Source organism: Heptranchias perlo, unplaced genomic scaffold (assembly GCF_035084215.1).
Source record: "Heptranchias perlo isolate sHepPer1 unplaced genomic scaffold, sHepPer1.hap1 HAP1_SCAFFOLD_164, whole genome shotgun sequence".
NCBI lineage: Eukaryota > Metazoa > Chordata > Chondrichthyes > Hexanchiformes > Hexanchidae > Heptranchias > Heptranchias perlo.
Genome location: NW_027138903.1, coordinates 579,241 through 600,815, shown reverse-complemented (window position 1 = coordinate 600,815; position 21,575 = coordinate 579,241). Strand labels below are relative to the sequence as shown.

General features: G+C 48.1%; 1 protein-coding gene across 1 annotated transcript; it reads right to left on the bottom strand.

The window, feature by feature from the left end:
• Nucleotides 1-941: 941 nt before the first annotated feature.
• On the bottom strand, nucleotides 942-6,861 carry LOC137309452 (beta-2-microglobulin-like). The gene is made up of 4 exons (XM_067977654.1): nucleotides 6,420-6,861; nucleotides 3,334-3,606; nucleotides 2,130-2,165; nucleotides 942-2,031 (listed from the first exon to the last, which is right to left on the bottom strand). Exons 1-3 carry the CDS (start codon nucleotides 6,466-6,468, stop codon nucleotides 2,149-2,151), a joined length of 339 nt encoding a protein of 112 aa, XP_067833755.1. The 5' UTR covers nucleotides 6,469-6,861; the 3' UTR covers nucleotides 942-2,031; nucleotides 2,130-2,148.
• Between the last annotated feature and the right edge of the window lie 14,714 nt (nucleotides 6,862-21,575).

Below are 21,575 nucleotides of genomic sequence, written 5' to 3'. Positions count from 1 at the left end.
TTGTGTTGATATAACGTTTCTGCCTGTTGGGGCTTAACCTATGTATTTGAAGCTAGCAGTTACCCCACAGCACTGCACTCGGGGACCCAGGTGAATGGCTCTGATGATTTGCTGCTGTCCAGGCACTGCCTATGGTGATGTGATCCAACTAGGCCCAGGTGTCTGTTATTGGAAGCTTCTGTAGATTGGCTGCTGCCTGGTCCCGCCCCTTGTTATCTTCACAGTTCCACATCACCTGAAGGTTGGGATAGAACAGCAGGAAAGAACTGGGGTGATGTATTTTTTTTAAGATTGTTCAGCTGTGGATTGTTGATGTTTTATGTACGAATTGTGACACCTGAACACTCCTAAAAACTTCTCTACAAGAATTTGGGTTCATGCCTGAATGAGGGAAGGTGGAGTCTCCCTCACTGAATTATCACCCGCAGCCCTTTCCAGACTGAATTATGACCCGGTCATTTCCAGGCTGGATTATCACCCGCAGCCCTTTCCAGGCTGGATTATCACCCGCAGCCCTTTCCAGACTCGATTATCACCCGCAGCCCTTTCCAGGCTCGATTATCACCCGCAGCCCTTTCCAGGCTCGATTATCACCCGCAGCCCTTTCCAGGCTGGATTATCACCCGCAGCCCTTTCCAGGCTGGATTATCACCCGCAGCCCTTTCCAGGCTGGATTATCACCCGCAGCCCTTTCCAGGCTGGATTATCACCCTCCCCTTTCCAGGCTCGATTATCACCCACCCCTTTCCAGGCTGAATTATCACCCAGTCCTTTCCAGACTCGATTATCACCCAGCCCTTTCCAGGCTGAATTATCACCCAGCCCTTTCCAGGCTGCTACCTTTAACCTGGTCATACCAATCTGGGATTACTGACGCTAGGCGGCCCAGTTTGTTGTGTTCTCAGGATTAAACAGGGCTTATAAATGAGAAAACAAGGAGATAAAGGAGGAATATTTTATTCATACCATTCAGCATACAGAGAACAGCAGAGAATTGTGCATGCATTACACAAAATTCAAAGCTAATTCTTATCAATAGCATTATACTCTGAATCCCACAATTCCCAGTTGCATAAGTTCACAATATTCAGCGTTGAGTTCTTAACTAGACTAATGATTTACAGAAGGCACTCCAAAAGTTAATATGTGCCGTTAATCTCTATACTACAGCAAACCGTGAGGCCCCAACACCTCAAAACACTCCAAGGCACCAAACTAGCCTGATATTCCCCTAAAACGTTGCAGGGTTCCCCGGGGAATCAGCGGGGTGGAATGGAAGCCAGGTGGGAAAAGGGCAGATGGGGTGAGTGCTCTCTGACCTGAGAGATTCCAAATGGAACAGAACCCCAATATCCAGAACAGGAGCCATGGGACACTCAGCTGTGAGGTCTGGGGCTGTTACAGACAGAAGTTGCTGTGACTCCTGCTGTGTGGGGTACTCAGGTAAACAGAGCAGGGAATAAGATGAGCATATGCTGCTTGCAGTTCAGAAAAACAAAAGCTTCAAAATTAAACCAAACACTGATATAAAATCTTCAAACTATTTGAGTGGAGTTGTCCTGGGTTCCTCCCTCAGATACCTCACACTTGGGAAATTGAGGTCTCTAACTCTCAACAGACTATCATCAGAAGGAGAGATCCTGGCAACTCCTAATGCTTCTGTTTGCAGCCTATAACGAGGTGATATATGAATCGGCTGAGAGTTTCACTGGGCTTTACTTACTCTCATTTCCTGCTTTTGTGTTAATTTACAGGGGATCCCAGCCCCTGTGGAGCAGCTGGGAGTGAAATTTCAAATCTAATGGGACAGCTCTTCACAATTTCACTGGCAGACCTGGTCAATACGCTAAAACCATGCCCAGCCTGAGTGAGAAATCCAGGGCATAAATGACAGAGATTACAGAACCAAAAGCAAACAAGTAGATCAACACCAATATCAATTTATTTATTCATTTTAAAAGTTTCAATCTGGAAAGATGTTGAACCGGAAGTGATCGATTCATTCAATAGTCTCACTGCGGTGTCCAGTGGCTGCAAAACAAAAAGAGGAAGAAAGTGCGTGGCGTTTGAATGTTGTGCTGAAACACGTCCCTTCAGTAACCATGGCTGAGCTGTGAGATAGTACTTACCTCTGCTGCGGCAGGCTAGTTAATAGCCATTCATGTCTGTGGGTGAAAGCAGAAAGAAACATCATCATTAGTCTGTGACCAACAAGAGGTCAATTCCCATAACACACACCTGCCGAGTGTCTCCAGTCACTCAGGCTTCAATTCCCATTTAGGAATATCGGAATTACTGGATGGAGAAAGACCAGGGCCCATCAAGTCCGCCTTCTACCATCCTGGTAATCACATGATACAACGATAATGGAGTTGTTGATTAATCAGAGCAATCAGTCTCCATCAATGTGTCTACAACAGACCCAGACATGAGGTGAGGAAAACCCCCAGTGGTGGAGAGATTTAGGAACCGTAGATCCAAAGTCACCTGTTCCTCCCCAGCCTGTTACACTCACCACATGTCATGTCTCAAATTACTCATATACTGGACCCCAAAATATTATGTTCTGAAAGAAATCTGCCTGGATTAATGAGTGAGATAAACAGGTCAGCATCTTCAGATAGACATTGCACAGAGATTGTATCCAGAGTGTTGATTACTCTGTAACAGTGTGATTTTAGGTGTCAGCCATGGCTCAGTGGGTAGCATGCACGCTTCTGAGTCAGAAGGTTGTGGGTTCAAACCCCACTCCAGGAGACTTGAACACACAATCTAGGCTGACATTTCAGGGCAATACTGAGGAAATGCTGCCCTGTCGGGGGGCCAGCACTGAGGGGGCGCTGCTCTGGCGGGGGTGCAGTTTACCAGATGAGATGTTAAACCGAGGCCCCGTCTGTGCTCTCAGGTGGATGTAAAAGATCCCAAGGCACTATTTCGAAGAAGAGTAGGGGAGATCTCTCCAGGTCCTGGGCCCAATATTTATCCCTCAATTAACACCCAAGACAGATTCTCTGGTCATTGTCTTGCTGTGCTCAAAGCTCAAATGATTTGCGAAATCACTGAGCCACAGGAACTCTGTCAGTGTAACCTGTTACTGTACATGCTCTTTATACAGGGGAAAATTAAATGTGCAATAGTACCCAAGCGGTTCTGATGGTTTATATATAGGATAATGGAGTGAGTTACAGGCTGGAATCTAATCGAGGGGTTGATGCCAGATGTTCGGTTGAGGAGGAGTCTGTGTTTACCAGAATGTGTGTGGAGGATTGAGTTGGGTGTGCGAGCTGCGGACGTTGATGCACTCTATCCACGATGAACAGACAGATTACTCACCCCACTGCAGGTCTCTGGAGGCGCTGCCATGTTCAACCTTGCAGGTATACTTCATTCCGCTCTTGGGGACAAAATCCACAAACGTGGTCAGCTTGAAACTCCAGTCTGACTCGAAGGAGAGGTCAGTCTGTTTGGCTTCAGACATGATTTTTCCATCCTCCAACAGCTGCAGCTTGATGTTAGGGGGGCTGAAACGTTTGGCATGGCAGAGCAGAACGTTTAACTCTCCATCCTTAGCAGGTTTGTAGGTATAGATCTGTACCTCGGGAGCATCTAGGGACACACAGGAGGGACGGGGTGAGTGCAAATTAATACCAACTGCATTCAAATCCAACACCAACACTGACTGGGGTCTCCCAGACACTAGGGCTGGGAGAAATCCATACACTGACTGGGGTCTCCCAGTCCCACTCTCTGGGAGAAATCCATACACTGACTGGAGTCTCCCAGTCCCACTCTCTGGGAGAAATCCATACACTGACTGGGGTCTCCCAGTCCCACTCTCTGGGAGAAATCCATACACTGACTGGGGTCTCCCAGTCCCACTCTCTGGGAGAAATCCATACACTGACTGGGGTCTCCCAGTCCCACTCTCTGGGAGAAATCCATACACTGACTGGGGTCTCCCAGTCCCACTCTCTGGGAGAAATCCATACACTGACTGGGGTCTCCCAGTCCCACTCTCTGGGAGATATCTGTACACACATTGGGTCTCCCAGTCCCACTCTCTGGGAGAAATCCATACACTGACTGGGGTCTCCCAGTCCCACTCTCTGGGAGATATCTGTACACACATTGGGTCTCCCAGTCCCACTCTCTGGGAGATATCTGTACACACATTGGGTCTCCCAGTCCCACTCTCTGGGAGATATCTGTACACACATTGGGTCTCCCAGTCCCACTCTCTGGGAGATATCTGTACACACATTGGGTCTCCCAGTCCCACTCTCTGGGAGATATCTGTACACACATTGGGTCTCCCAGTCCCACTCTCTGGGAGATATCTGTACACACATTGGGTCTCCCAGTCCCACTCTCTGGGAGATATCTGTACACACATTGGGTCTCCCAGTCCCACTCTCTGGGAGATATCTGTACACACATTGGGTCTCCCAGTCCCACTCTCTGGGAGATATCTGTACACACATTGGGTCTCCCAGTCCCACTCTCTGGGAGATATCTGTACACACATTGGGTCTCCCAGTCCCACTCTCTGGGAGATATCTGTACATTGACTGGGATCACTCAGTCCCACTGACATTGGTGAAAAAGAAGAGTGCAGTGTGGAGTAATAGTGGTGAGAAGAACAGGATACTGAAAACAAAATAAACAGTGCGAGAAGAAAGACAAAAGTAAAAGGCTGAACTGATATCTGAAGAAAACGGAAGGAAGGTTTGAAGAAGTTGAGGAGTTCTGGTGATTTAAGTGCACAGCTCTAATGGGAAACCTCTGGTCACTCTGTGTCATAACAGCACAAACCCAACCCTTGGGAATGGGTTTCCTGTTCACTGTGTGTACCAAACTCGCAAACACATTTACACAATGGCTATGTTTAGCAGGCAGAAGGAATCTGTCCTGGGGGGTTGGGGGTTTCATAAATTCAACATTATCTGGGGAAAAGCAATAAGGACCCCCTAAGCATTGTCCAAACTTCTCCATTCCACAGTGATCCCCCTTCAGAAAGTAATGGGTTCCTCCTCCATTCCGAACTATAAATCTGGTGACTCATTCACTGCTCCCTGCAGTGTCAAAGCTCAGTCTACTGGCATTTTGGCAGGGAATGGGACTAAGGGATAATCTCTTTCAGAAAGAGGGCATGGTGGCAATGGGGAAAGGGCAGGGAATGGGACTAAGGGGGTGATCTCAGAGAGAGGGCATAACGGCGATAGGGTAAGGGCAGGGAATGGGACTAAGGGGGGGGGATCTCAGAGAGAGGGCATGACGGCGATAGGGTAAGGGCAGGGAATGGGACTAAGGGGGGGGGGGCGAACTCTTTCCGAGAGAGGGCACAGGGGGGCGATGGGGAAAGGGCAGGGAATGGGACTAAGGGGTGATCTCTTTCAGAGAGAGGGCACGGTGGCGATAGGGAAAGGGCAGGAAATGGGACTAAGGGGGTGATCTCAGAGAGAGGGCACAGTGGCAATAGGGAAAGGGCAGGGAATGGGACTAAGGGGGTGATCTCAGAGAGAGGGCACAGTGGCAATAGGGAAAGGGCAGGGAATGGGGCTAAGGGGGTGATCTCAGAGAGAGGGCACAGTGGCAATAGGGAAAGGGCAGGGAATGGGGCTAAGGGGGTGATCTCAGAGAGAGGGCACGGTGGCGATAAGGAAAGGGCAGGGAATGGGACTAAGGGGGTGATCTCAGAGAGAGGGCACAGTGGCAATAGGGAAAGGGCAGGGAATGGGACTAAGGGATAATCTCTTTCAGAGAGAGGGCACAGTGGCGATAAGGAAAGGGCAGGGAATGGGACTAAGGGGGTGATCTCAGAGAGAGGGCACAGTGGCGATAAGGAAAGGGCAGGGAATGGGACTAAGGGGGTGATCTCAGAGAGAGGGCACAGTGGCAATAGGGAAAGGGCAGGGAATGGGACTAAGGGGGTGATCTCAGAGAGAGGGCACGGTGGCGATAAGGAAAGGGCAGGAAATGGGACTAAGGGGTGATCTCTTTCAGAGAGAGGGCACGGTGGCGATAGGGAAAGGGCAGGGAATGGGACTAAGGGGTGATCTCTTTCAGAGAGAGGGCACGGTGGCGATAGGGAAAGGGCAGGGAATGGGACTAAGGGGGTGATCTCAGAGAGAGGGCACGGTGGCGATAAGGAAAGGGCAGGAAATGGGACTAAGGGGTGATCTCTTTCAGAGAGAGGGTACAGGGGGCGATAAGGAAAGGGCAGGGAATGGGACTAAGGGGTGATCTCTTTCAGAGAGAGGGTACAGGGGGCAATGGGGTGAATGACCCCTATCTGTATTGTAAATTATTTGCTAAAAATGATTTCCTAAAAGCAGCAACAGGGGGGCAGCCCCGGGGACTCCGGTGCCGACCGACCGCCCTCCCACCCCGGGCTGCTCCTTCACACCACGGACACTTACCCGCCAGGCAGGTGGCCAGGAGCGAGGCCAGGACTACGATCATCAGCATGATTGTAATTGTATGGTGGGGCAGAGACTCCGGCTTTACACTCAGTCCAGTCCAGTCCACTCCGCTCTCACTCCGGCTTTACACTCAGTCCACTCCGGCTTTACACTCAGTCCAGTCCGCTCTCACTCCGGCTTTACACTCAGTCCACTCCGGCTTTACACTCAGTCCACTCCGGCTTTACACTCAGTCCAGTCCGCTCTCACTCCGGCTTTACACTCAGTCCACTCCGGCTTTACACTCAGTCCACTCCGGCTTTACACTCAGTCCACTCCAGTCCACTCCGCTCTCACTCCGGCTTTACACTCAGTCCACTCCGCTCTCACTCCGGCTTTACACTCAGTCCACTCCGCTCTCACTCCGCTATGAAACTGCCCCTCACTTCCTGGGTTCCCGATTAAACGGCAACAAACAGCCGCCTAAACACCAATCAGAAAAAAAGGAGCCGAGCTCCGCCCCGCCCACTGCCGCATGGGAACCAATCACTGTATCCGCACGGTATGGGTCATCGGTCTCCGGGTAAAACGCCGCTGTAGAGTTTGTGAATCGGGGGAGTGTGAGCAGAGCAGAGAAAGCGAAACTCAGGCCCCAGTACAGGGCTGGGCTCGACTCAAATAGTTACAGCCATGTACACAGAAATAGGGAACATGTATACAGTAATAGGGAACGTGTACAGAGATAGGAAACGTGTACAGAGATAGGGAACATGTAAAGAGATAGGAAACATGTGCACAGAAATAGGGAACATGTACAGAGATAGGAAACATGTACACAGAAATTGGGAACATGTACAGAGATAGGAAACATGTACACAGAAATTGGGAACATGTACAGAGATAGGAAACATGTACACAGAAATTGGGAACATGTACAGAGATAGGAAACATGCACACAGAAATAGGGAACATGTACACAGAAATAGGGAACATGTACAGAGATAGGAAACATGCACACAGAAATAGGGAACATGTACACAGAAATAGGGAACATGTACAGAGATAGGAAACATGCACACAGAAATAGGGAACGTACAGAAATAGGGAACATGTACAGAGATAGGAAACGTACATACACATAGGGAACATGTACAGAAATAGGGAACATGTACAGAGATAGGAAACATGCACACAGAAATAGGGAACATGTACAGAAATAGGGAACATGTACAGAGATAGGAAACGTGTACAGAAATAGGGAACATGTAAAGAGATAGGAAACATGTGCACAGAAATAGGGAACATGTACAGAGATAGGAAACATGTACACAGAAATTGGGAACATGTACAGAGATAGGAAACATGTACACAGAAATTGGGAACATGTACAGAGATAGGAAACATGTACACAGAAATTGGGAACATGTACAGAGATAGGAAACATGCACACAGAAATAGGGAACATGTACACAGAAATAGGGAACATGTACAGAGATAGGAAACATGCACACAGAAATAGGGAACATGTACACAGAAATAGGGAACATGTACAGAGATAGGAAACATGCACACAGAAATAGGGAACGTACAGAAATAGGGAACATGTACAGAGATAGGAAACGTACATACACATAGGGAACATGTACAGAAATAGGGAACATGTACAGAGATAGGAAACATGCACACAGAAATAGGGAACATGTACAGAAATAGGGAACATGTACAGAGATAGGAAACGTACATACACATAAGGAACATGTACAGAAATAGGGAACATGTATACAGAAATAGGAAACGTACACAGAAATAGGGAACATGTACACAGAAATAGGAAACGTGTACAGAGATAGGAAACGTGCACAAAAATAGGGAACATGTAAAGAGATAGGAAACATGCACACAGAGCTAGGAAACGGACACAGAAATAGGGAACATGTACAGAGATAGGAAACATGTACACAGAAATTGGGAACATGTACAGAGATAGGAAACATGTACACAGAAATTGGGAACATGTACAGAGATAGGAAACATGCACACAGAAATAGGGAACATGTACACAGAAATAGGGAACATGTACAGAGATAGGAAACATGCACAAAGAAATAGGGAACGTACAGAAATAGGGAACATGTACAGAGATAGGAAACGTACATACACATAGGGAACATGTACAGAAATAGGGAACATGTACAGAGATAGGAAACATGCACACAGAAATAGGGAACATGTACAGAAATAGGGAACATGTACAGAGATAGGAAACGTACATACACATAGGGAACATGTACAGAAATAGGGAACATGTATACAGAAATAGGAAATGTGCACAGAAATAGGGAACATGTAAAGAGATAGGAAACATGCACACAGAGCTACGAAACGGACACAGAAATAGGGAACATGTACAGAGATAGGAAACATGTACACAGAAATAGGGAACATGTACAGAGATAGGAAACATGTACACAGAAATTGGGAACATGTACAGAGATAGGAAACATGTACACAGAAATTGGGAACATGTACAGAGATAGGAAACATGCACACAGAAATAGGGAACATGTACACAGAAATAGGGAACATGTACAGAGATAGGAAACATGCACAAAGAAATAGGGAACGTACAGAAATAGGGAACATGTACAGAGATAGGAAACGTACATACACATAGGGAACATGTACAGAAATAGGGAACATGTACAGAGATAGGAAACATGCACACAGAAATAGGGAACATGTACAGAAATAGGGAACATGTACAGAGATAGGAAACGTACATACACATAGGGAACATGTACAGAAATAGGGAACATGTATACAGAAATAGGAAATGTGCACAGAAATAGGGAACATGTAAAGAGATAGGAAACATGCACACACATAGGGAACATGTACACAGAAATAGGGAACATGTACAGAGATAGGAAACGTACACAGAAATAGGAAACGTGTACAGAGATAGGAAATGTGCACAGAAATAGAGAACTTGTAAAGAGATAGGAAACATGCACACAGAGATAGGAAACGTACACAGAAATAGGGAACATGTACAGAGATAGGAAATGTACTCAGAAATAGGGAACATGTACAGAGATAGGGAACATGTACAGAGATAGGAAACATGCACACAGAAATAGGGAACATGTACAGAGATAGGAAACATGTACACAGATAGGAAAATGTACACAGCAATAGGGACATGTACACATAGGAACATGGACACTGAGATAGGGAACATGTACAGAGGTAGGAAACATGTACACAGATAGGAACATGTACATAGAGATAGGAAACATGTACACAGAGAAAGGAAACATGTACACAGATAGGAATATGTACACAGAGATAGGAAACACACAGAGCTAGGAAACATGTACACAGAGATAGGGAGCATGTACACAGAGAAAGGAAACATGTACACAGATAGGAATATGTACACAGAGATAGGAAACACACAGAGCTAGGAAACATGTACACAGAGATAGGGAGCATGTACACAGAGATAGAGAGCATGTACACAGATAGAAACATGAACACAGAGCTAGGAAACATGTTCACAGAAGCATGCATACAGATAGGAAACATGTATATAGATAGGAAATGTACACAGAGATAGGAAACATACACAGAGATAGGAAACATGTCCACAGAGACACACAAAATGGACACAGAAATAGGAAATGTGTACACAGAGATAGGAACATGTACACAGAGATAGGGATAATATGCACAGAGATAGGGTATATGTACAAAGAGATAAGGGTCATGTACATAGAGATAGGGAACACGTACACAGCTAGGAAACAGGTACACAGAGATAGGGAACATGTGCACAGAGAAAGGGATCATGTAAAAAGAGATACGAAATGTGTACTCAGTGAGTTGGAGACTGTTAGTGAGATCGGGAGGTGTGAGTTGGAGATTGTTAGTGAGATCGGAAGGTGTGAGTTGGAGATTGTTAGTGACATCGGGTGGTGTGAGTTGGAGATTGTTAGTGAGATCGGGTGGTGTGAGTTGGAGATTGTTAGTGAGATCGGGTGGTGTGAGTTGGAGATTGTTAGTGAGATCGGGTGGTGTGAGTTGGAGATTGTGAGTGAGATCGGGTGGTGTGAGTTGGGAATAGTTAGTGAGATCGGGTGGTGTGAGTTGGAGATTGTTAGTGAGATCGGGTGGTGTGAGTTGGAGATTGTTAGTGACATCGGGTGGTGTGAGTTGGAGATTGTTAGTGAGATCGGGTGGTGTGAGTTGGAGATTGTTAGTGAGATCGGGTGGTGTGAGTTGGAGATTGTTAGTGAGATCGGGTGGTGTGAGTTGGAGATTGTTAGTGAGATCGGGTGGTGTGAGTTGGAGATTGTTAGTGAGATCGGGTGGTGTGAGTTGGAGATTGTTAGTGAGATCGGGTGGTGTGAGTTGGAGATTGTTAGTGAGATCGGGTGGTGTGTGTTGGGGATTGTGAGTGAGATCGGGTGGTGTGAGTTGGAGATTGTTAGTGAGATCGGGTGGTGTGAGTTGGAGATTGTTAGTGAGATCGGGTGGTGTGAGTTGGAGATTGTTAGTGAGATCGGGTGGTGTGAGTTGGAGATTGTTAGTGAGATCGGGTGGTGTGAGTTGGGGATTGTTAGTGAGATCGGGTGGTGTGAGTTGGAGATTGTTAGTGAGATCGGGTGGTGTGAGTTGGAGATTGTTAGTGAGATCGGGTGGTGTGAGTTGGAGATTGTTAGTGAGATCGGGTGGTGTGAGTTGGAGATTGTTAGTGAGATCGGGTGGTGTGTGTTGGGGATTGTTTGTGAGATCGGGTGGTGTGAGTTGGGGATTGTTCGTGAGATCGGGTGGTGTGTGTTGGAGATTGTTAGTGAGATCGGGAGGTGTGAGTTGGAGATTGTTAGTGAGATCGGGTGGTGTGAGTTGGAGATTGTTAGTGAGATCGGGTGGTGTGAGTTGGAGATTGTTGGTGAGATCGGGTGGTGTGTGTTGGGGATTGTTAGTGAGATCGGGTGGTGTGAGTTGGAGATTGTTCGTGAGATCGGGTGGTGTGTGTTGGAGATTGTTAGTGAGATCGGGAGGTGTGAGTTGGAGATTGTTAGTGAGATCGGGTGGTGTGAGTTGGAGATTGTTGGTGAGATCGGGTGGTGTGTGTTGGGGATTGTTAGTGAGATCGGGTGGTGTGAGTTGGAGATTGTTACTGAGATCGGGTGGTGTGAGTTGGAGATTGTTAGTGAGATCGGGTGGTGTGAGTTGGAGATTGTTACTGAGATCGGGTGGTGTGAGTTGGAGATTGTTAGTGAGATCGGGTGGTGTGAGTTGGGGATTGTTAGTGAGATCGGGTGGTGTGAGTTGGGGATTGTTAGTGAGATTGGGTGGTGTGAGTTGCGGATTGTTAGTGAGATCGGGTGGTGTGAGTTGGGGATTGTTAGTGAGATTGGGTGGTGTGTGTTGGGGATTGTTAGTGAGATCGGGTGGTGTGATTTGGAGATTGTTAGTGAGATTGGGTGGTGTGAGTTGGAGATTGTTAGTGAGATCGGGTGGTGTGAGTTGGAGATTGTTAGTGAGATCGGGTGGTGTGAGTTGGAGATTGTTAGTGAGATCGTGTGGTGTGTGTTGGGGATTGTTTGTGAGATCGGGTGGTGTGAGTTGGGGATTGTTAGCGAGATCGGGAGGTGTGAGTTGGGGATTGTTAGTGAGATCGGGTGGTGTGAGTTGGAGATTGTTGGTGAGATCGGGTGGTGTGAGTTGGAGATTGTTAGTGAGATCGGGTGGTGTGAGTTGGAGATTGTTGGTGAGATCGGGTGGTGTGAGTTGGAGATTGTTAGTGAGATCGGGTGGTGTGAGTTGGAGATTGTTAGTGAGATCGGGTGGTGTGAGTTGGAGATTGTTAGTGAGATCGGGTGGTGTGAGTTGGGGATTGTTAGTGAGATCGGGTGGTGTGAGTTGGAGATTGTTGGTGAGATCGGGTGGTGTGAGTTGGAGATTGTTAGTGAGATCGGGTGGTGTGAGTTGGAGATTGTTGGTGAGATCGGGTGGTGTGAGTTGGAGATTGTTAGTGAGATCGGGTGGTGTGAGTTGGGGATTGTTAGTGAGATCGGGTGGTGTGAGTTGGAGATTGTTAGTGAGATCGGGTGGTGTGAGTTGGAGATTGTTAGTGAGATCGGGTGGTGTGAGTTGGAGATTGTTAGTGAGATCGGGTGGTGTGAGTTGGAGATTGTTAGTGAGATCGGGTGGTGAGTTGGAGATTGTTAGTGAGATCGGGTGGTGTGTGTTGGAGATTGTTAGTGAGATCGGGTGGTGAGTTGGAGATTGTTAGTGAGATCGGGTGGTGTGTGTTGGAGATTGTTAGTGAGATCGGGAGGTGTGAGTTGGAGATTGTTAGTGAGATCGGGTGGTGTGAGTTGGAGATTGTTGGTGAGATCGGGTGGTGTGAGTTGGAGATTGTGAGTGAGATCGGGTGGTGTGAGTTGGAGATTGTGAGTGAGATCGGGTGGTGTGAGTTGGGGATTGTTAGTGAGATCGGGTGGTGTGAGTTGGAGATTGTTACTGAGATCGGGTGGTGTGAGTTGGGGATTGTTAGTGCGATTGGGTGGTGTGAGTTGGGGATAGTTAGTGAGATCGGGAGGTGTGAGTTGTGGATTGTTAGTGAGATCGTGAGGTGTGAGTTGGGGATTGTTAGTGAGATCGGGTGGTGTGAGTTGGAGATTGTTAGTGAGATCGGGTGGTGTGAGTTGGAGATTGTTAGTGAGATCGGGTGGTGTGAGTTGGAGATTGTTAGTGAGATCGGGTGGTGTGAGTTGGGGATTGTTAGTGAGATCGGAAGGTGTGAGTTGTGGATTGTTTGTGAGATCGGGTGGTGTGAGTTGTTGATTGTTGGTGAGATCGGGTGGTGTGAGTTGGAGATTGTTAGTGAGATCGGGAGGTGTGAGTTGTGGATTGTTTGTGAGATCGCGTGGTGTGAGTTGTTGATTGTTGGTGAGATCGGGTGGTGTGAGTTGGAGATTGTTAGTGAGATCGGGAGGTGTGAGTTGTGGATTGTTTGTGAGATCGCGTGGTGTGAGTTGTTGATTGTTGGTGAGATCGGGTGGTGTGAGTTGGAGATTGTTAGTGAGATCGGGTGGTGTGAGTTGGGGAAAGTTAGTGAGATCGTGTGGTGTGAGTTGGGGATTGTTAGTGAGATCGGGTGGTGTGTGTTGGAGATTGTTAGTGAGATCGGGTGGTGTGAGTTGGAGATTGTTACTGCGATCGGGTGGTGTGAGTTGGAGATTGTTACTGAGATCGGGTGGTGTGATTTGGAGATTGTTCCTGAGATCGGGTGGTGTGAGTTGGAGATTGTTACTGAGATCGGGTGGTGTGAGTTGGGGATTGTTAGTGCGATTGGGTGGTGTGAGTTGGGGATTGTTAGTGAGATCGGGAGGTGTGAGTTGTGGATTGTTTGTGAGATCGGGTGGTGTGAGTTGTTGATTGTTAGTGAGATCGGGTGGTGTGAGTTGGAGATTGTTAGTGAGATCGGGTGGTGTGAGTTGCGGATTGTTAGTGAGATCGGGTGGTGTGAGTTGGAGATTGTTAGTGAGATCGGGTGGTGTGAGTTGGGGATTGTTAGTGAGATCGGGTGGTGTGAGTTGGAGATTGTTAGTGAGATCGGGTGGTGTGAGTTGGGGAGTGTTAATGAGATCGGGTGGTGTGAGTTGGAGATTGTGAGTGAGATCGGGTGGTGTGAGTTGGAGATTGTTACTGAGATCGGGTGCTGTGAGTTGGGGATTGTTAGTGCGATTGGGTGGTGTGAGTTGGGGATAGTTAGTGAGATCGGGAGGTGTGAGTTGTGGATTGTTAGTGAGATCGGGTGGTGTGAGTTGGAGATTGTTAGTGAGATCGGGTGGTGTGAGTTGGAGATTGTTAGTGAGATCGGGTGGTGTGAGTTGGAGATTGTTAGTGAGATCGGGTGGTGTGAGTTGGGGATTGTTAGTGAGATCGGGAGGTGTGAGTTGGAGATTGTTAGTGAGATCGGGTGGTGTGAGTTGGAGATTGTTAGTGAGATCGGGTGCTGTGAGTTGGTGATTGTTAGTGAGATCGGGAGGTGTGAGTTGTGGATTGTTTGTGAGATCGGGTGGTGTGAGTTGTTGATTGTTGGTGAGATCGGGTGGTGTGAGTTGGAGATTGTAAGTGAGATCGGGTGGTGTGAGTTGGGGATAGTTAGTGAGATCGTGTGGTGTGAGTTGGGGATAGTTAGTGAGATCGGGTGGTGTGAGTTGGAGATTGTTACTGAGATCGGGTGGTGTGATTTGGAGATTGTTCCTGAGATCGGGTGGTGTGAGTTGGAGATTGTTACTGAGATCGGGTGGTGTGAGTTGGGGATTGTTAGTGAGATCGGGTGGTGTGAGTTGGGGATTGTTAGTGAGATCGGGAGGTGTGAGTTGTGGATTGTTTGTGAGATCGGGTGGTGTGAGTTGTTGATTGTTGGTGAGATCGGGTGGTGTGAGTTGGAGATTGTTAGTGAGATCGGGTGGTGTGAGTTGGAGATTCTTTGTGAGATCGTGTGGTGTGAGTTGGGAATTGTTTGTGAGATTGGGTGGTGTGAGTTGGAGATTGTTACTGAGATCGGGTGGTGTGAGTTGGAGATTGTTACTGAGATCGGGAGGTGTGAGTTGGAGATTGTTACTGAGATCGGGAGGTGTGAGTTGGAGATTGTTACTGAGATCGGGTGGTGTGAGTTGGGGATTGTTAGTGAGATCGTGTGGTGTGAGTTGGGGATTGTTACTGAGATCGGGAGGTGTCAGTTGGAGATTGTTACTGAGATCGGGTGGTGTGAGTTGGAGATTGTTACTGAGATCGGGTGGTGTGAGTTGGAGATTGTTAGTGAGATCGGGTGGTGTGAGTTGGGAATTGTTAGTGAGATCGGGTGGTGTGAGTTGGAGATTGTGAGTGAGATCGGGAGGTGTGAGTTGTGGATTGCTTGTGAGATCGGGTGGTGTGAGTTGGGAATTGTTTGTGAGATTGGGTGGTGTGAGTTGGAGATTGTTACTGAGATCGGGTGGTGTGAGTTGGAGATTGTTACTGAGATCGGGAGGTGTGAGTTGGAGATTGTTACTGAGATCGGGAGGTGTGAGTTGGAGATTGTTACTGAGATCGGGTGGTGTGAGTTGGGGATTGTTAGTGAGATCGTGTGGTGTGAGTTGGGGATTGTTACTGAGATCGGGAGGTGTCAGTTGGAGATTGTTACTGAGATCGGGTGGTGTGAGTTGGAGATTGTTACTGAGATCGGGTGGTGTGAGTTGGAGATTGTGAGTGAGATCGGGTGGTGTGAGTTGGGGATTGTTAGTGAGATCGGGTGGTGTGAGTTGGAGATTGTGAGTGAGATCGGGAGGTGTGAGTTGGAGATTGTTACTGAGATCGTGTGGTGTGAGTTGGGGATTGTTGGTGCGATCGGGTGGTGTGAGTTGGAGATTGTTACTGAGATCGGGTGGTGTGAGCTGGAGATTGTTAGTGAGGTCGGGTGGTGTGAGTTGGAGATTGTTAGTGAGGTCGGGTGGTGTGAGTTGGGGATTGTTAGTGAGATCGGGTGGTGTGAGTTGGGGATTGTTAGTGAGATCGGGTGGTGTGAGTTGGGGATTGTTAGCGAGATCGGGTGGTGTGTGTTGGAGATTGTTACTGAGATCGGGTGGTGTGAGTTGGAGATTGTTAGTGAGTTCGGGTGGTGTGTGTTGGAGATTGTTAGTGAGATCGGGAGGTGTGAGTTGGAGATTGTTAGTGAGATCGGGAGGTGTGAGTTGGGGATTGTTTGTCCGATCGGGAGGTGTGAGTTGGAGATTGTTTGTGAGATCGGGAGGTGTGAGTTGGATATTGTTTGTGCGATCGGATGGTGTGAGATGGAGATTGTTAGTGAGATCGGGTGGTGTGAGTTGGGGATTGTTCGTGAGATCGGGTGGTGTGTGTTGGGGATTGTTAGTGAGATCGGGAGGTGTGAGTTGGGGATTGTTAGTTAGATCGGGTGGTGTGTGTTGGAGATTGTTAGTGAGATCGGGTGGTGTGAGTTGGAGATTGTTAGTGAGATCGGGTGGTGTGAGTTGGAGATTGTTAGTGAGATCGGGTGGTGTCAGTTGGAGATTGTTAGTGAGATCGGGTGGTGTGAGTTGGAGATTGTTAGTGAGATCGGGTGGTGTGAGTTGGAGATTGTTGGTGAGTTCGGGTGGTGTGAGTTGGAGATTGTTGGTGAGTTCGGGTGGTGTGAGTTGGAGATTGTTAGTGAGATCGGGCGGTGTGAGTTGGAGATTGTTAGTGAGATCGGGTGGTGTGAGTTGGAGATTGTTAGTGAGATCGGGCGGTGTGAGTTGGAGATTGTTAGTGAGATCGGGTGGTGTGAGTTGGGGATTGTTAGTGAGATCGGGTGGTGTGAGTTGGAGATTGTTACTGAGATCGGGTGGTGTGAGTTGGGGATTGTTAGTGCGATTGGGTGGTGTGAGTTGGGGATAGTTAGTGAGATCGGGAGGTGTGAGTTGTGGATTGTTAGTGAGATCGTGAGGTGTGAGTTGGGGATTGTTAGTGAGATCGGGTGGTGTGAGTTGGGGATTGTTAGTGAGATCGGGTGGTGTGAGTTGTTGATTGTTGGTGAGATCGGGTGGTGTGAGTTGGAGATTGTTAGTGAGATCGGGTGGTGTGAGTTGGGGATTGTTAGTGAGATCGGGAGGTGTGAGTTGTGGATTGTTTGTGAGATCGCGTGGTGTGAGTTGTTGATTGTTGGTGAGATCGGGTGGTGTGAGTTGGGGATTGTTAGTGAGATCGGGTGGTGTGAGTTGGGGATTGTTCGTGAGATCGGGAGGTGTGAGTTGTGGATTGTTTGTGAGATCGCGTGGTGTGAGTTGTTGATTGTTGGTGAGATCGGGTGGTGTGAGTTGGAGATTGTTAGTGAGATCGGGTGGTGTGAGTTGGGGAAAGTTAGTGAGATCGTGTGGTGTGAGTTGGGGATAGTTAGTGAGATCGGGTGGTGTGAGTTGGAGATTGTTACTGCGATCGGGTGGTGTGATTTGGAGATTGTTCCTGAGATCGGGTGGTGTGAGTTGGGGATTGTTAGTGCGATTGGGTGGTGTGAGTTGGAGATTGTTACTGAGATCGGGTGGTGTGAGTTGGAGATTGTTACTGAGATCGGGTGGTGTGAGTTGGGGATTGTTAGTGCGATTGGGTGGTGTGAGTTGGGGATTGTTAGTGAGATCGGGAGGTGTGAGTTGTGGATTGTTTGTGAGATCGGGTGGTGTGAGTTGTTGATTGTTAGTGAGATCGGGTGGTGTGAGTTGGAGATTGTTCGTGAGATCGGGTGGTGTGAGTTGGAGATTGTTAGTGAGATCGGGTGGTGTGAGTTGGAGATTGTTAGTGAGATCGGGTGGTGTGAGTTGCGGATTGTTAGTGAGATCGGGTGGTGTGAGTTGGAGATTGTTAGTGAGATCGGGTGGTGTGAGTTGGGGATTGTTAGTGAGATCGGGTGGTGTGAGTTGGAGATTGTTAGTGAGATCGGGTGGTGTGAGTTGGGGAGTGTTAATGAGATCGGGTGGTGTGAGTTGGAGATTGTGAGTGAGATCGGGTGGTGTGAGTTGGAGATTGTTACTGAGATCGGGTGCTGTGAGTTGGGGATTGTTAGTGCGATTGGGTGGTGTGAGTTGGGGATAGTTAGTGAGATCGGGAGGTGTGAATTGTGGATTGTTAGTGAGATCGGGTGGTGTGAGTTGGAGATTGTTAGTGAGATCGGGTGGTGTGAGTTGGAGATTGTTAGTGAGATCGGGTGGTGTGAGTTGGGGATTGTTAGTGAGATCGGGAGGTGTGAGTTGGAGATTGTTAGTGAGATCGGGTGGTGTGAGTTGGAGATTGTTAGTGAGATCGGGTGGTGTGAGTTGGGGATTGTTAGTGAGATCGGGAGGTGTGAGTTGTGGATTGTTTGTGAGATCGGGTGGTGTGAGTTGTTGATTGTTGGTGAGATCGGGTGGTGTGAGTTGGAGATTGTTAGTGAGATCGGGTGGTGTGAGTTGCGGATTGTTAGTGAGATCGGGTGGTGTGAGTTGTGGATTGTTTGTGAGATCGGGTGGTGTGAGTTGTTGATTGTTGGTGAGATCGGGTGGTGTGAGTTGGAGATTGTAAGTGAGATCGGGTGGTGTGAGTTGGGGATAGTTAGTGAGATCGTGTGGTGTGAGTTGGGGATAGTTAGTGAGATCGGGTGGTGTGAGTTGGAGATTGTTTGTGAGATCGGGTGGTGTGAGTTGGGGATTGTTCCTGAGATCGGGTGGTGTGAGTTGGAGATTGTTAGTGAGATGGGGTGGTGTGAGTTGGAGATTGTCACTGAGATCGGGTGGTGTGAGTTGGAGATTGTTAGTGAGATCGGGTGGTGTGAGTTGGAGATTGTTACTGAGATCGGGTGGTGTGATTTGGAGATTGTTCCTGAGATCGGGTGGTGTGAGTTGGAGATTGTTACTGAGATCGGGTGGTGTGAGTTGGGGATTGTTAGTGCGATTGGGTGGTGTGAGTTGGGGATTGTTAGTGAGATCGGGAGGTGTGAGTTGTGGATTGTTTGTGAGATCGGGTGGTGTGAGTTGTTGATTGTTGGTGAGATCGGGTGGTGTGAGTTGGAGATTGTTAGTGAGATCGGGTGGTGTGAGTTGGAGATTCTTTGTGAGATCGTGTGGTGTGAGTTGGGAATTGTTTGTGAGATTGGGTGGTGTGAGTTGGAGATTGTTACTGAGATCGGGAGGTGTGAGTTGGAGATTGTTACTGAGATCGGGAGGTGTGAGTTGGAGATTGTTACTGAGATCGGGTGGTGTGAGTTGGAGATTGTTACTGAGATCGGGTGGTGTGAGTTGGAGATTGTTAGTGAGATCGGGAGGTGTCAGTTGGAGATTGTTACTGAGATCGGGTGGTGTGAGTTGGAGATTGTTACTGAGATCGGGTGGTGTGAGTTGGGGATTGTTACTGAGATCGGGAGGTGTCAGTTGGAGATTGTTAGTGAGATCCGGTGGTGTGAGTTGGAGATTGTTAGTGAGATCGGGTGGTGTGAGTTGGAGATTGTTACTGAGATCGGGTGGTGTGAGTTGGAGATTGTTAGTGAGATCGGGTGGTGTGAGTTGGGGATTGTTAGTGAGATCGCGTGGTGTGAGTTGTTGATTGTTGGTGAGATCGGGTGGTGTGAGTTGGGGATTGTTAGTGAGATCGGGTGGTGTGAGTTGGGGATTGTTCGTGAGATCGGGAGGTGTGAGTTGTGGATTGTTTGTGAGATCGCGTGGTGTGAGTTGTTGATTGTTGGTGAGATCGGGTGGTGTGAGTTGGAGATTGTTAGTGAGATCGGGTGGTGTGAGTTGGGGAAAGTTAGTGAGATCATGTGGTGTGAGTTGGGGATAGTTAGTGAGATCGGGTGGTGTGAGTTGGAGATTGTTACTGCGATCGGGTGGTGTGAGTTGGAGATTGTTACTGAGATCGGGTGGTGTGATTTGGAGATTGTTCCTGAGATCGGGTGGTGTGAGTTGGGGATTGTTAGTGCGATTGGGTGGTGTGAGTTGTTGATTGTTGGTGAGATCGGGTGGTGTGAGTTGGAGATTGTTAGTGAGATCGTGTGGTGTGAGTTGGGAATTGTTTGTGAGATTGGGTGGTGTGAGTTGGAGATTGTTGGTGAGATCGGGTGGTGTGAGTTGGAGATTGTTTGTGAGATCGTGTGGTGTGAGTTGGGAATTGTTTGTGAGATTGGGTGGTGTGAGTTGGAGATTGTTACTGAGATCGGGTGGTGTGAGTTGGAGATTGTTACTGAGATCGGGAGGTGTGAGTTGGAGATTGTTAGTGAGATCGGGAGGTGTGAGTTGGAGATTGTTACTGAGATCGGGTGGTGTGAGTTGGGGATTGTTACTGAGATCGGGAGGTGTGAGTTGGAGATTGTTACTGAGATCGGGTGGTGTGAGTTGGGGATTGTTAGTGAGATCGTGTGGTGTGAGTTGGGGATTGTTACTGAGATCGGGAGGTGTCAGTTGGAGATTGTTACTGAGATCGGGTGGTGTGAGTTGGAGATTGTTACTGAGATCGGGTGGTGTGAGTTGGAGATTGTTAGTGAGATCGGGTGGTGTGAGTTGGAGATTGTTAGTGAGATCGGGTGGTGTGAGTTGGAGATTGTGAGTGAGATCGGGAGGTGTGAGTTGGAGATTGTTACTGAGATCGTGTGGTGTGAGTTGGGGATTGTTGGTGCGATCGGGTGGTGTGAGTTGGAGATTGTGAGTGAGATCGGATGGTGTGAGTTGGAGATTGTTACTGAGATCGGGTGGTGTGAGCTGGAGATTGTTAGTGAGGTCGGGTGGTGTGAGTTGGAGATTGTTAGTGAGGTCGGGTGGTGTGAGTTGGGGATTGTTAGTGAGATCGGGTGGTGTGAGTTGGGGATTGTTAGTGAGATCGGGTGGTGTGAGTTGGGGATTGTTAGCGAGATCGGGTGGTGTGTGTTGGAGATTGTTAGTGAGATCGGGTGGTGTGTGTTGGAGATTGTTACTGAGATCGGGTGGTGTGAGTTGGAGATTGTTAGTGAGTTCGGGTGGTGTGTGTTGGAGATTGTTAGTGAGATCGGGAGGTGTGAGTTGGAGATTGTTAGTGAGATCGGGAGGTGTGAGTTGGGGATTGTTTGTGCGATCGGGAGGTGTGAGTTGGAGATTGTTTGTGAGATCGGGAGGTGTGAGTTGGATATTGTTTGTGCGATCGGATGGTGTGAGATGGAGATTGTTAGTGAGATCGGGTGGTGTGAGTTGGGGATTGTTCGTGAGATCGGGTGGTGTGTGTTGGGGATTGTTAGTGAGATCGGGAGGTGTGAGTTGGGGATTGTTAGTTAGATCGGGTGGTGTGTGTTGGAGATTGTTAGTGAGATCGGGTGGTGTGAGTTGGAGATTGTTAGTGAGATCGGGTGGTGTGAGTTGGAGATTGTTAGTGAGATCGGGTGGTGTCAGTTGGAGATTGTTAGTGAGATCGGGTGGTGTGAGTTGGAGATTGTTGGTGAGTTCGGGTGGTGTGAGTTGGAGATTGTTTGTGAGATCGGGTGGTGTGAGTTGGAGATTGTTACTGAGATCGGGTGGTGTGAGTTGGAGATTGTTAGTGAGATCGGGTGGTGTGAGTTGGAGATTGTTAGTGAGATCGGGTGGTGTGAGTTGGAGATTGTTAGTGAGATCGGGTGGTGTGAGTTCGAGA